We start from the raw sequence: 15,900 nt of genomic DNA, 5'->3' as shown, positions 1-15,900 counted from the left end.
AAAACAACTTATAGTAGATATTTTATTTAGATCTTTGGTTTTAAGAAAAACATTGGAAAATAATAGTCACATCCAATGAATCTCTCAGAACTCAGTAGAAGACTTCAATGTCTAATAGCTCTTTTGCTATCTCTAATAATATATTAAACAGTACATCTAACTATGTTTAGGTTTAAAGATCTGCTATAATTATTAGAAGTATTATACATTTAAAAGTAGATATTTGATGTTTTTATCCTCTTCTGTATAGTTTCTATATAGTTGACATCATTATAGTAAGTTAATAGTTGCCATATGATGATAAGACAAAGAGAACAATCTTTCATCTAAACAAACTATAAAGATTTATTACAGATATAACATACATGTAGACTTTCATTCAAAAATATAAATTTTAATATTTCTTTTTAGTAGAAATTCATTCAGGTTAAAATTTTGAGGTCTGATGAATTTACTCTTACATTTTTCTCATTTTATTTTTTAGACTAATATTAATAACTGTTGTGTTAATAAAGGAGAACATTATCCTGCTTGAGTTACATCATACAATATATTTGATAAAGTGTTATCAATTAATTTAAGATTTAAGGAAAGTTTCAGTCATGCTATATATACAGCTTTTTATTAACATATTGTTCTTTGAAGAGGAAAATATTTAATGTTGTTTTATCCTCCCAGAGAACAGCTTGATGTCACTGATGCCAAGGCAAACAGCTATTACAAAACTGGCTCTCTTGGTTTGCATATAGATGGCATCATGTATATTTAATGCAGTTATAGTTTGCATTATGGTATCTATGCCAATTTATCATATAAAACATTTGTTAAATAGGCACATATTACTCATATCTGCAACTTTGCTTACTGATGAATGATAATTTATGGTTATATTCTTTAAATTAAGGGGTCTGGAAACAAGGATCATATAGAGATCCATTAGCATAATTGGCAACACATCTTCATGGTAAGTAGAAGTTGCAGGTTTGAGTTCTGTTCTGGAAGAAGAGATTGTTCAATCTCTTCTTCCAAAATATTTTAAATTTATTAAAAATTCTAATTATTAAATTTAATACAAGTTGATGGTTTAATTGCCTGCTTTTATTTCAAATTNGTTCTGTTCTGGAACAATCTCTTCTTCCAAAATATTTTAAATTTATTAAAAATTCTAATTATTAAATTTAATACAAGTTGATGGTTTAATTGCCTGCTTTTATTTCAAATTACATAATATGTATAATTAATTAGCCACATTATAATTTGATTAAAGTCTTACTGTGCTGTTTTACCTTAAAGATTTATAATAATAAACAGAGGGTAGATTAATGTTATAAACCCAATCTAGGATGCATAAAAACATTGTTATGTATGTTTTTGGCTTTTCAGAGCAGGAAGGGAACTTATTGTTTTATATTCTCTAAAAATAACAGATTTCCAGAATTTGAAAGATCTGATATACTTAAGCTTGCTTTAATTAATTGACCACATGTGTTTCTTCTTCTTTAATAATTTTTTTAGAAATCTTTTTTTGTAAGATGGTGCAGAATGTAAAAAAATAAATATGCTTATTGATTTTATTGTACTTATTTTTAAGTGTATAAATCAGGGTTCACCAAAATTTTTTTCACAGTGCGCCTGACAACTGAGAGAATGACAAGTGCAGGCTGCATAAGCATTTTGGTGAATACAGTACACCGAATACACAAAAAATAAAGACAACCAACATACTTACTTACCAGTACACAAACATGATTGCTGCAGCAAGCTCTTAATCACTTTTCTTAGAAACTTCATTGCAGGTACTTACACAAAAAGCACTCTGATATCTGAAGTCACAAAAAGTTGCCAAATTTTTTATTTCACTGATTTTCTTAAAAATTATATTAATGTCAGATTCAAAAATCAAAATGGACCAATTTTGGCATTTTTACTTACTTTAATTTTTTCTACATAGTAAGTTTATCTACAATCTATGATATTTCCATATTAATAATTATATTTTAGCTCATTTGTGGCACAGTACAGTGGCAGGTTGGATGAATTGATCTTGTGGGCCATAGTTTGATGACCCCTGGTATAAACCATAAAACACTGCTGATTAGAGAATTTATCTAAAACACTAAAAAACTAAAGTACCCAAAAGCTATTGTTTTTTAGTGTTTTGCTGAGTTCTCTAGTTAAGTAGTATTTTATGATTTATAAATACAGTGGGTGATCGGTTAACGAACAAATTGGATAATGAACACTTTCGCAAAAGATTTTTATGATCAGACAACGAACGCATGTTCAACTTCACTTCACTCAACAAACACAAGAAGAAGTGATGTAAAATGACAAATACCAATTGGTCTTCCTTTGTCTTCAGGCAACAATTTGAAAATTTTCGGAGCATGGGAGACATTGACGTTCAACCCAGTATATGCTGATTGGATAGTATTCCCCGATCTTTGAAACTCTCCTTGTAATTTCAGTCTTTTACATTTTTGATAGAAACAATTCTTTTACGTTTTCTTCTGAAAAAGCGGATTTATGCCAATATCTGCTATTAAAAATCTTTTGAAGAAGTGGGAGGATATTAGAACAACAGTCTTAAAATGGCATCCAAAGCAGGTTGAGGTTAATAGGCTTAGGGATCTCTATAATTACAGTCGACCCCCCTATAACGTACGTTCCTATAACGACAATTCCTATAACGTAGCGAAAAAATTGTAGCAACTTTCGTATAACGTACCTCCTATAACGTCGTTTCGCGACAAGATTGATAGAGTCTGGACCAATAGTGGATGAGCAGCCGAACTACTTTCCTCCGACCCTGCGCCACGCTACGGAGCGGCTAAATTGAGTTTGCTATCGTCTGTTTAGTATTATATATAAATTATATATAAATTAGGTACTGTACATATAATTATATATTAATTATATATAAATTAGGTACTGTATATATAATTATATATTAACTTAATTTATTGTAACTTTATTATAATTATATATATGCTTTCTGCCGCCTGGCAACACGCTACGGAGATTTTAGGCTAGTAAGTTGAGTTTATTATCGTCTGTACAGTATGTAAATTAGGTACCGTAAGTCTAATACAGCACTAATTTTATACATTTCTTGTGAAAGAAACACTTCTTATTCAACGGCCATAAAAATTATTTATATTAATGATGTCTCCAAAGGTCAAGTTATTTTTCTGCCAAAAATTCGTTATCAGAAATTGCGGCCGTCGTTTCGTGTGCTGTTCCGCGATGAAAACCAGCTTTAAGCAACGGCGTAGTCGAACGGTGTAAGTAATCCTACAATTTTTTGTTTATAGCATAGTTTATACAGATTATTCCCAAAAATTTATACGTATTTTGGAAATGTTGAGTGGAATTAGTCTAGAATCGGTTAATTTTATAGAAGAAAACCTTTCGAACAGCCTTAGTCCGTAAAGTTCACACCTATCGGGCTGCGATTGGCTCATGTATTTAATCATTCCTACAACGTAATTTTCGATTAGCGTGGAACGTATCTAAGCGTTATAGGGGGGGTCTACTGTACAATGTGATTAATTACTTCTGAAAAATCATGAAGAAGACGGAAAAGCAATCGACATTGGACAGATTCTTTAACCACCACCAACAGAAAAAACATGACAAATAAAAATGCAAGACCGTGTATATATGTATTTTTATTATTACATATGAATAAACGTAGTAAGAAAGCATTATATTTTTTTTATTTTTTGGGAGTCTCCAGAACGAATTAATCAAATTCCCATAGAAACCTATGGTAAATCGATAATCGGTTAACAAACAGTTCAGATAGTGAACAAAGTCTTGGAACGGATTATGTTCATTAACTGATCACCCACTGTATACAGTACAGCGACAATTATCTGAATCAATTGGGGACTGGGGTTGTTTGGAAAAAATTGATATTTCGGATAATCGATTATGTATGAAAAAATATATTAATCTATCGCATGTTGAAAATTTTCTTCGTTGCATGTCGCTTTGCGTTGAATTTTCGTCAATGTTAAGCCTAATGAAGACTATTGTATCGTTAAAAATTATTTTTTTATTTTATACAAACAAAATAAATATATTGAAAAATATAAAAACAATAAAAAAAAATTGTACTTCAGAAGTTAATTTAGTATCAAGAACGTAAAATATTTGAGTAACCCAAGACATAGCCAAAGATTGCAGCACCACAGCACTGGTGAAAATTTAAATTTGCCGACTGGAATTCTTTCGGATAATTGACTTTCAGATAATCGACGCTCTACTGTAATAAAAATGATCATTTTATTGTGTGTGCTTGAAGTTAAAGCAGTCCTTCTTTTGATAAAAACACACTCATGGCAATGATTAGTGAAAGATTGAAAATGAAAATTACAGATAAAAAATGACAATATTCCAATAATAATAATTTTCATAAACAAGAATAAATTTTAAGTATTTACATATTTTTTGAAGAACATGATAATTTCAAACTGTATTTTAGTCCCAGTTCTGCCAGTCACTCAAATTTAGTCTTAAGTTTTAACTATATTATGCTCATTATTTGTAAGTTCTTGTGAATGTTTCAGTATTATTATTAAATTTTTGCTTGTTTATAAAGGTAATAATTTAAATAGCTTGTATATAACTAGATTGTTTTGACTGATTATTAGATTTTTGTATGTATATGATAAACCAAAAACTGTTTTGCATACTTTTTAACATAAGAACAATAAATGTAGTTTTAAATGGTATATCACTTCAAACATAAAGTATACAATACAGTCGATCCCCCTATAAGACGGTAGATACGTTTCGTTCTTTATGAATCAATTTTGTAGGAATCACAGCCAATCACAGCCCAACATGTGTGAAGTTTACGGACTACGGCTGTTTGAAAGGTTTTCTTCCATAAAATTAATCAATTCTAGACTAATCCGACTCAACATTTCCAAAATATGTATATTTTTTTTGGAAATAATCCATATAAACTACGCTATAAACAAAAAATTGTAGGATTACTTACCGAGTGTTCACCATTCGACATCGCTGTTGCTCAAGCTTGTTTTCGTCGCAGAACAGCGCAGCAAACTGCAGCTGCTATTTCTGATGTTATTTTTCTACGAAAACTTCGTTGAACTTTGGAGACATCATTAATATAAATAATTTTAATCGCCGTTGAATAAGAAATGTTTCTTTCACAAGAAATGTATAAAATTACAGTGCTGTATTAGACTTACGGTACCTAATTTACATACTGTACAGACGATAGCTCGCCTAAACTCTCCGTAGCGTGGCGCTAGACGGCGGAAAGTATATATATAATTATAATAAAGTTACAATAAATTAAGTTAATATATAATTATATATACAGTACCTAATTTATATATAATTATATGTACAGACGATACTAAACTCAATTTACCCGCCTAAACTGTCCGTAGCGTGGCGCTGGACGGCGGAAAGTAGTTCGGCTGCCCGATGACGTTTTACGTAATTATAGGAGTTTTTTTACCGTTGTTTACGGATACCGCCACAATTTTTTCGCCCTCTTATAGGAATCGTAATTATAGGAACCCGTCTTATAGGGGGATCTACTGTATATATAATTTAATGTTTTAATAGTTTTATATATATATATATGTAATAATAATCACTAATAATGTTCAATATTTTAGTTGTTCAGAGAAGTAAGGATAATGAAAATGCTTGATCACCCAAATATAGGTGAATTAGTTTTTTTTATTTAGTTATGATACTTAATTGAAAAAATATTTAGGTAAAACTTTACAAAGTCCATAATTTTATTTTATTTTTTTCAGTGAAACTTTATCAAGTTATTGAAACTGAAAAAACATTGTACCTTGTAATGGAATATGCAAGTGGAGGTTTGTAATTTTTTTTCTTTATTTAATAGTTATCATCATTTATTTAAATAATAATTATTTTCTACTGGATTATAACATTAATCATATAGATAGTATTGATGGAAGTTGCCATTGCACATGTTTATCTTGAACAGACTCAGAAATACTTCCAGTAAAATGGTAGCTTACTAGCATTACTAAGCATAGTTAGTTGCTATGGTGTTGCGGATTATCTCCAATTCTGTAAAAATAACTTACTGTATGTTTTTATAAGAAAGCTTTCTACTTGTGAAATGTATGTTCTATTTATGTTAAAAAAAACTGACTTACCCAGCCGTGCACAAACAGTGTCCAGCAAGAATTTTGCAATTTTTTTTACAGGCGAACCAACACTGGTATATCTCTCATAGTTTTTTGATTGACGGTTGGCCAGGCTCTATTTCTCCATAAAATGTATCTACTTCTCCAGATGAAAATATCTCTAATTTTTCCACTGACAAAATGATTGTAAGCATCTAAGCTATTATATGGTTTTAATGACTCTGCAATATAAATTTCAGTGAGTTAATCAAGTAGTTATATATATCACCATACATAATTTTTGCTAATGAATCATCTCTGGGTTTATGAAAAATCTGGAGTAGCAAAATATCATTCAAGGGATCGTGGAGACAAATAGTAAGATAAGAGTTTAATTTTTGAGAAGTGTCTTTTTTTTTTTTTCTTCAGTAGGGTGATCATTATAATAAGAGATACACAAGGTAGATCTTGAAAATTAGAAACTTTTAAAAATACCTGTTGGAATTAGTTTTTAAAAACAAAATTCTTTAATAATTATTATAAAGAACTTATCACATCAGTCCATTTGTTTCTAATTTTAGTGAGATTAGTAGTGGACTGGTATGATAAGTCTTTTTAAGACGGGTGTTTTAACCAAGAGTCCATGAGCTTGGAAGGGTAAAATTCAACTTTAACTTTCCTATATTTTAAATATATTGTATTGTTAATTACTGTGTTAAGAAAGAAGCACATATATTACTATATCATGTGGTTTTTTTTATTTTAATAAATATAGTTCTGTATAACTGGTTTATTTTATGCATTTAAAAACATTATTCCAAAAGGGGATCCATGACCTTTACTTTTGGAGAAGGGGTCCATGGAGCAAAAAAGTTAAGAACCCCTGTTTTAAGCTATAGTCATTCTACTGCTTTATTAATGCTTATTGATAAAGGAAAAAAGTTTTGTAGTTGTAAATTCTTTAAGTAGTAACAAAATGTATATACAGTGGTACCTCAGGATACGAAATTAATCCGTTCCGACACTGAGATCGTATCATGAAAATGTCGTAAGGTGAATCATTTTTCCCCATACGATTACATGTAAAACCAAATAATTCGTTCCAACACAAAAAACATACTCAAATTAAAGCTAAGTAATACATTAAAAAAAATAACTATAGTAAGGAAAACACTGAAAAATGCGTTTTGTAGTTGTAAATGTATAAATAATCGTAATAGAATACTAATTGATTAAAAAAAATGTAGTTTTATTTGCACTTTACCTTTGAGGATAGACGACGGTGGAGGTGTGAACTGGTGGCGAAAGAGAGGGAGAAGGGAAATGATACTAAAACTTAACTTCCATAACATAATGTAACAATAACTTAAAAAAGATTTTTAAAAAATTAGTGTTGTTTTATTTATTATTATTATTTTTTTAATTTTTATTCACTGATTTTTGCTTTCTTTCCTTCACTTCCACCAGCACTTTCACTGGATAGAGGTCGCTTGGTAAAATATCTATCCAAAGAGGTTTGGCTTTGCTTACTTTTTAAAATGTTTCTAAAATGACTTAGGCAAATGTAATTACTCCGAGCAGCAATATGGCCAGTGTAAACCTTTTTGAAATGTTTCTTTTCAACAAAATCATTCACTTTTTGATAATACCTCGAGATTTCTTTTATCGAGCGAGATCCTTCCACGACGAAGCAAACACGCGGACTGAGATCGACGAACAGAAGTGAAAAAAAAATGGCGCTGCAAACTAATGTAACGTCGTATGGTGAATTTTTGTTCGTATCGTGGAGCAAAAATATGTTCGAATTTCATGTCGTATCCTGAAAATTTCGTATGCTGGGGCGTTCGTATCCTGAGGTACCACTGTAATACAGAAAAAGATGCAAGAAATATTCATCAGAATATTTATAAGAACAGTAATTAAATACTAATAAGAAATGACAACTTAGGGGCTATGCAATCCCTGGCAGGCCGGGAGAACAAAACAGATTCAATGTTTTAAATACTTATTATATTCAGGGGTGCCTTTTGACAGTTCTGGCTGTTGGCATTTTTTTTTTTATGACCTACTTTATCTTTGTTCATTAGAGAATTGTACAGAATTAACCAAGTGACTGCATTTGAGAAGCATTGATGTATAATTAGTTTTTCTTATATGTGGCCACCAGGTCATTTCTGCACAATTCAGCATTTCAAAATATTTTTTATTTCAGACTGTTTTTCACTGAAATTCATCTCATATAATAAAATCTTAAATGCAGAGGAAGTAAACACTATTATTAGAAGAGACCCTTATTACATTTTCATATGGGTGCAGTGAGAAAATCATTGGCAATGATGATGACAAAGTTTTATGATGTATATTTAGTTACACATGTAATTTGGCTTGTACATTTATACCCCAGGTTACATACATAATGCATTTCATCAAATAGTAGTTATATTGTGAATTGCTATTTACCTAGATTTTTTTATTTAAAGAAAGTTTCACCTCATGAAAAGTTTTTGAGCAATGACCAATACGATTTTTCATTCTAGTTTCTTCAGAGGATGCAGCAGGATGCTCTTGTTAAATTGCGCGATAATCTACAGCAAAGAAAGAAGAGATTGATGTCTCTTTTAATACTTCTAGATATCAAAGGCATGTTTGAGTGGTGATTCTCAATTTTAAGACTTATAATAGGATCCAAAGTACCTATGAAATATTTTCTACTTGCTTAAGGATTTCTTAAAACACAGAACAACTGATTTTAAATTGGACTTTGTTAAATAAAGAAAAAACCCTGCTTCCTAAATAAAGGCTGTTCTCAAGGCTCTGTATTTGGACATTTACTCTTGATGAATGTATATATAAACATTCCAAAGTCCAATACTAAACCAAACAATAGCCATAATTAATTCGGCTATTTTTTGCTACTATTAATAATTAGAAATTTTGGTATTAGAGGTAGATGTTAGGTACCATCTTTTATTGAAATGAATAATTATAATAATTAATTGTTTATGTTGTTTTCGAAACCGTGTTTTCTGAATATATTGGACTTCGAACTCACATTTGAGTTATAAATAAACACTTGGCTTTATTTCCATCATTTTAGTAGATACGTGACAACAGCACGAGGGGCTTTATGCCCGAAACGCGCTGTTGTCACGTATCAACTAAAATGATGGAAATAAAGCCAAGTGTTTATTTATAACTCAAATGTGAGTTCGAAGTCCAATTAATTGTTTGTTAAATAATTTAGATCAATCTGGAAGAAAAGAATTAGCCCCAGAGCAGAATTTTGAACCCTCAACCTCCTCTTACTGTGTGGTAAGAGTGCTGCCAGTTATGTCACCCAGACCTATGAGCAATTCTTTGCTTCCAGACATATTCAAATCCTGATATAATCATTCACGGCACTGACAGATGATGACTCTTATGGCCTATACACATTGGGCTTAGGGATTTTTATATATATATATATGCACCAGATAAAGCAATAACCAGCTGAGTGTCATAGTGTGCAGAAGTATATAGGCCATTTAAAAAATAATTATTGATGATTTGCCAAATTTTCTTAAAACAGACATTTTTGTCTTTGCCCAGACACCTGAGGACACAATGTCAAAAGTTGACAAGTGGCAAAATTCAGAATGGATGAAGTGCCATATTGGTGGGGATAGCTAAGTCGGATTGTGGTAGGGTATATTTATATGACAATCATATCTGTAGTTTGTTTTATCATGAGATGTAATCTGAGGTATGCCTATAGTTCATCAACAAGTTGTTATCTTTATATGTGATTAAGATAAACAAGCAGTTTCCATTAATAACTACTACTATTTTTTTTTTTCATCTAATATAATAACTTCAAATAATCTACAGGAAATGAAATAATACAAGAATGAATTTTATTTATATCAATATCATGTAGTAACATTCCATAATTTTTTATTCAAATTTGATTATTTTTTATATCTATTGAAAAATGAAATAGATAGTTCATTTTCATATTTATTAAAGTAGTATATTATTTTAATCAAAACTAGTCTTTTTAGGTATTGTAAATAGAATGAATTATATTATATCTTATAAAATGTTTTAAAGATAAATTTTATTTTTATTGCAGTAAAAAAAATTTGTAGAATAGAATTGCCATTGAAAAAATTAATTTGATAACTTTTTTAATACAATTTGATTCAATTTTTTTTTTTAAATTTTGTATATGGTACATATAAAATGAAGTACATTATTAGAAACTGCATTGTATCATGTTTTTAAAATTTTTGTACCATCTGGGTTATTTGATTACTAGTGTGAAGAACTATCATCATAAAATGTTTTTATTGCTTAAAAGCATGTTTATAGCATTCTACTTGGTTTATAACTAGTGTTAGAGTTGAGAAATTTATAGCTTTGAAATACTTCATTGATTACTGGAAAATAAGCAAAAGTGGATAACATGCACTTCAGAACCATATGCTAAAAATAATGTCAAGATATTAAGAGACCAAAAAAATATGGAATTGTGAACATTTTTACAGATTTCTTTATGCAAATACTGTATATGTTAAATTTTAATTTGGTAAAAATACATCTAGATTTAATTCTGAAGTATATTTTAAAATATTCATTGTTTGGATTCAATTTTATTGAACATGATATTTTTCTTTGTTGTTTCTAGGTGAAGTGTTTGATTATTTGGTTGCACATGGACGTATGAAAGAAAAGGAAGCCAGAGCAAAGTTTAGACAGGTACTTATGAAATGTAGACTGTTTCAATGTATTAAACATTTTATTATGCACAATGAACTTTCTTAATTTTTTTTCAAATTCTATAATTAATAAATACAGTAAAAACTGCTTAGGCGACCACCTGCATTCGACGGGCACCTGTCAAAACGGGCGAAAATTTCCGGCACCGAATAGTTTATCCATAGTCTTTGTATAAGTTACCTGTATTAAACGACCACCTGTGTAACGCGACTGCGGGCATCGATTTTTGGTCTGAAACAACATACAACAACTGTAATAAGCGACCACTTTCGCGAATATATCTGGTCTAAACTATTGTTCAACAACGTTTTCCCCCTCCTAATATAATGAATTAGTCTAAACTTTTTTTTTTTTTAACTCTTTCCACCCTGTGGGCACTAAGAGGGCCTCTTTTTGCAAGCCCATTATGGGTTCGGCTAGGACCACAATGGGGCTGCCGGGTGGTGAGGGACGGGGCCCGACATATCCAAACGGACCACAGCCCGAAAAATTCCTGGGGACTTTTCGATCTGTTCGGATCGAACCCAGGTCCTCCAGAGTGGTAGGCTGCCACCTTGACCGCTCGGCCATCTGGCCAATCTAAACTCTCGTTTGAACCCATCTTGGGCACTTCTCCACCCTTGAAATTAGGTGCAGGTGTTAATGAATTAGTCTAGCAACAAAGGAAATTCATAGTTTGTTCGAAATTGTCTGATAAAGGAAAGAAATGCAAAGTGCTGTCGTTAGAAGATCGTATTAAAGTTATCACAACAGCAATTAGTGGCAAAGTTTAACTGTGGAAAATGAAATTTATTTTACTGTAGACCTACAGCAATTTCCTTGGGGATATAAAATATTGTACACGATACAATTAATCGGCTGATCTCATCGTTTGATAAAATTTACTTTTATTTATTTATCTATTTATTTATTTTGAAGCTCATGTACAGTACATGTGTGATAAATAGTTTTTGTATCAACCTACCTTATTTCCCTGATATTTTTAGAAAAATAATATTCAAGTCATTTTCACATGCAAAATATTCAAAAAATAATAAATGCATTAATGCAAAACTTGTATATCGATGACGTAATACACATAACTGAGGAGCGAACGAAAACAACAGAGTTGAATTAATTAAGTCGGAAAAAAGAAAGTGTGCATTATAATCGAGAAAATGCAACTATTGTATTAATCTTTAAAATATTGGTATTAAATCTGTCTTATAAAATCACGATGACTCCCTTAAATTGAATTATTCTATAAGAATAAAATACAATACTAATATAGCCCTATCATTGAAAAAATTCACTTATATTTGCTCACCTCAAGTTTTTCTTAGTAGAAATAGCTAAAAAGTGCACAAAATGTGTATGGAAATACAGTTTTCCAGCACCACCTGTATTGGACGACCACCTGTCTAAAAGATTACTTTTTGAAGGAACTGTGGGTGGTCGCCATAGACAGGTTTTACTATACTTTTGGACAGGTTTTTATTTCTACACAGATAATGGAGTAAATTTGCTTCATAATTTGTATAGTATCGACTTTATCAATGTTGTTTAAGCTAGAAATATATATTTACAGTAGAAATTTTCACTTTTTTAATATCACAATTTACATGGTTTTGATATAGTTCATTGAAGTATTAGATATTTAAGATTAAACTAAGAGTTTTGCTACGAATAATGTAAAAATTTGATTTTTAATGTTGAATTTTTACATATTGCTAATACATACATAAGAAATTTTAGATTGTAGGAGAATGGTGTAGAATTGACCTAGTGGCTGCATTTGAGAACCCTGATATATAATCAGAGCTTCTCAAATGTACTATCACCAAACTAATTGAATAATGAATTTCCAGATGTGGGGAGAGTTTTCTTTTTTTAATAATAAACTAATTCTAATATTTTGAACAGAAATTTCTTTAGCAATATGAAAATATCAATTTATCACATTATAATTTATTTTGGTAAAAGAATATTTCATCAAATATTTATGCAATACTTTATGACTTCATTTTGTAAATTGCATTTTCAAATGTTCAAAGTGATGTTAATGTTAATAATTTAATGATTTACAAAACTTTCTTTATGACACTTATTTTATATACAGATAGTATCAGCTGTACAGTACTGTCATCAAAAGAGAATTATACATAGAGACTTAAAAGTAAGTAACTTCAGTAAGGTTTTACTAACTGAAAAATATATTTAATTTAAGAAGTTTTATGAACTAATTATAATGTTATTTTTTAGGCTGAGAATTTATTACTTGATGGGGAAATGAATATCAAAATTGCAGATTTTGGTTTTAGTAATGAATTTGTACCAGGTCAAAAACTTGATACATTTTGTGGAAGTCCACCATACGCTGCTCCTGAATTATTTCAAGGTATTATAAAATTTTTATTAAATAAAGTTATAGAATAAAAGTTTAATAGAAAAATTTTTAAATTAAAAGTAAAGTTATTTAGATTTACTGTAGTAAATGTCCCAAATGCATCAGTTTTTAAATAGTGACTTGGACCATACCTGACAGCATTAAATAAGAGAACTTTAATTATGATCACATAATATATGTATGCTAATTAACCATTTTAATTTCTTGAAAAATTATAATCATAAACAGAAGTATTAATTTATTAAATTACATAACATGTGTTTTGTGCACTGGTTTAAAAAGAAAATAAACTTTTTAATTATACCATATAAATCAATAGAGAATTTTATATATATATATAAATATAAATGCCTGATTCTTTAAAATTGATTACATAATTATGGATAAAATATTCTTTCAGTTTACATTAAGTTATGCTGTGTTTTCTAACATATGGTGTAATTATACAACTAACATTGAGTTTTTTCAAAAATTTTATATTCATTATTTAGGTAAAAAGTATGATGGTCCTGAAGTAGATGTTTGGAGTTTAGGTGTAATATTATATACTTTAGTCAGTGGTTCTCTTCCATTTGATGGTGCAAATTTAAAAGTGAGTAATTTTAATGTTTGTTCCAACTTTTATCCTTATTATTAATTATGAATTGAGAAAAATAATTATAAAATATCATAAAATAATTTTTTAAATACAGATAGTATTTATGTCAAAACTGGAATTTAAGTTTTAGACAGATAGAGAGAAAATTATTATCAATAAACATTTATTGGGCTGCAATTTGAAAAAAATTGTAAACCTTAAAATTTCCACTATTGTCTGTCTGTCTGTCTGTCTGTTCTTCTTTAATCTAAAGAACAGTATTTGACAGATGAAAGTTTAGACCAGATATGGAAAGCTTAGGGGCAGGAGGTTCTGATTAACTATATATGAACTTCCACTTTGGACCAGAAGCATAGATGAAGGGAAAGATGGTAAACTGCTGTAAGGTTTGTGGTGTACCAACGGCTTGTGACAGCACCACTAACGAGAAGGAAAAAAGTGTGCAAGACACTGCTGCACCTGCATGAAGAATGATCACAATTGTAGTCATTTTCCTCTTAAAATGCATTTTTGAATGAATACACATAATTATCATATTAATGTTTTGCCTGCCCATGAATTCTGCAAATAATATAGATGAAGTGCAGAAAATAAAGAAACATGTAGCACAACATTGGCTATAATATCAGAATTTTCATATTTTTAAATATTTTACATATATGTGTGTTTTCTTTTAAAAAAATAAGCAATTTTTTTAATTTTTTAAGGAGATTTTTAAAAAAAAATTGATATAATAAAATAATCATTTCTTTACATGAAGCTGTATATATTGACTGGCATCCCATTAACAGAAAACTACCTTATTTTATTATTTGTGTTATCAACATGCCACACTTTAATTTTGCTTATTGTTTCACATCTACTTTTTATTTCACTTTTATATATCCACTAGCTGTTACTCGTGACTTCACCCATGAAGGTTTTGCAAGCAAACCCCATTTATATTCAGTATTTCAATAACCATAGTAATTGTTATATAAGACCTACCTCTGAGAATGATGAGAATTGCTGAGAATTGAACGAACTATTTTCAATTTCATCAATTTTCTGGAACATTTACAATTGTTCTATAATCAAATTAATATGCAATAACAAATTTGAATTTAAAATGGTTTGAACGTTTGGTTAAAAAATTGAAATATATAAAAATATTTATAACAATGTCTGAAATGTTATCAATTTAATACACCTAAGTACTTAATGAAGACTAAATGTTGAAAACAAAAAATTGCATATAAAATAATACAGTAAAAATCATTCTTCCAGTTAAGCCTTAATGCTCTTCCTCTCCCCCCGTGGAAAAATTTTGAAAAATCCTTTCTTAGTGTGCGTTTCCATGATGTACCCTAACTGTGTACCAAATTTCACCTCTTTAGGTTCAGCGGTTTGCTCTGGGTGATGATGAATCAGTGAATGAATGAATGAGTCAGTCAGGACAAGCAATTTTATATATTTAGATTAGGATTTACAAAATGTAGAATACATCTTTTTGTGTAGTATTATATTATAGTTGATGTCTAGAATGAAAATTATTCACTATAATCAACAATAAAATAGAATTTTTCTGTATGAATTACAATCTGAATTATTACTAAATAACATATGGCAAAATAAATTGCTTTAAAAGGAACTAAAATCCATGAACAAAAGCCTCCACTATATTTGTGTAATTTGTGAAAATTAATTTTAAACTAAACAATATTACATTTGAAAACTCTTTTAAATTATATCTTACCTATGAGAAGTAAGAACTACTGATCTTTGATCTTTAATGGCTTGTTGAACGTTGGTCCAAACTAAACGTCGCGTCACAGGATCCATACCGGTTGTGGGTTCGTCCTAAGCAAACAAAAAATTTTGTATAATTTAGTTAAATCTAGACATACTCATTTAAACATTGCAAACGTCATTTAGAAAATTTTAGAGTTCAATTTCTAAATGTTTTTCTTTCTTTTAGATGCTAAACTTCTGGTAACAGTATACTCGAATACATGCAGCCATATGTA

General features: G+C 29.6%; 1 protein-coding gene across 1 annotated transcript in view; it reads left to right on the top strand.

Annotated features, from left to right (window-relative positions):
• LOC111623917 (serine/threonine-protein kinase MARK1-like) overlaps nt 1–15,900 on the top strand; it is a 142,254-nt gene that overhangs the window by 49,205 nt on the left and 77,149 nt on the right. Inside the window, exons 5-10 of the mRNA XM_023366649.1 lie at nt 5,664–5,712; nt 5,808–5,873; nt 10,819–10,889; nt 13,009–13,065; nt 13,152–13,287; nt 13,788–13,888. Of these exons, the coding sequence (XP_023222417.1) occupies nt 5,664–5,712; nt 5,808–5,873; nt 10,819–10,889; nt 13,009–13,065; nt 13,152–13,287; nt 13,788–13,888 (480 nt within the window). The remainder of the gene's footprint in view (nt 1–5,663; nt 5,713–5,807; nt 5,874–10,818; nt 10,890–13,008; nt 13,066–13,151; nt 13,288–13,787; nt 13,889–15,900) is intronic.

This window comes from Centruroides sculpturatus, unplaced genomic scaffold, assembly GCF_000671375.1.
Source record: "Centruroides sculpturatus isolate CEXI.00-Female unplaced genomic scaffold, Cexi_2.0 scaffold344, whole genome shotgun sequence".
NCBI lineage: Eukaryota > Metazoa > Arthropoda > Arachnida > Scorpiones > Buthidae > Centruroides > Centruroides sculpturatus.
Note: the sequence above shows the minus strand (reverse complement) of the source record. Positions and strands in the feature narration are given on the sequence as shown.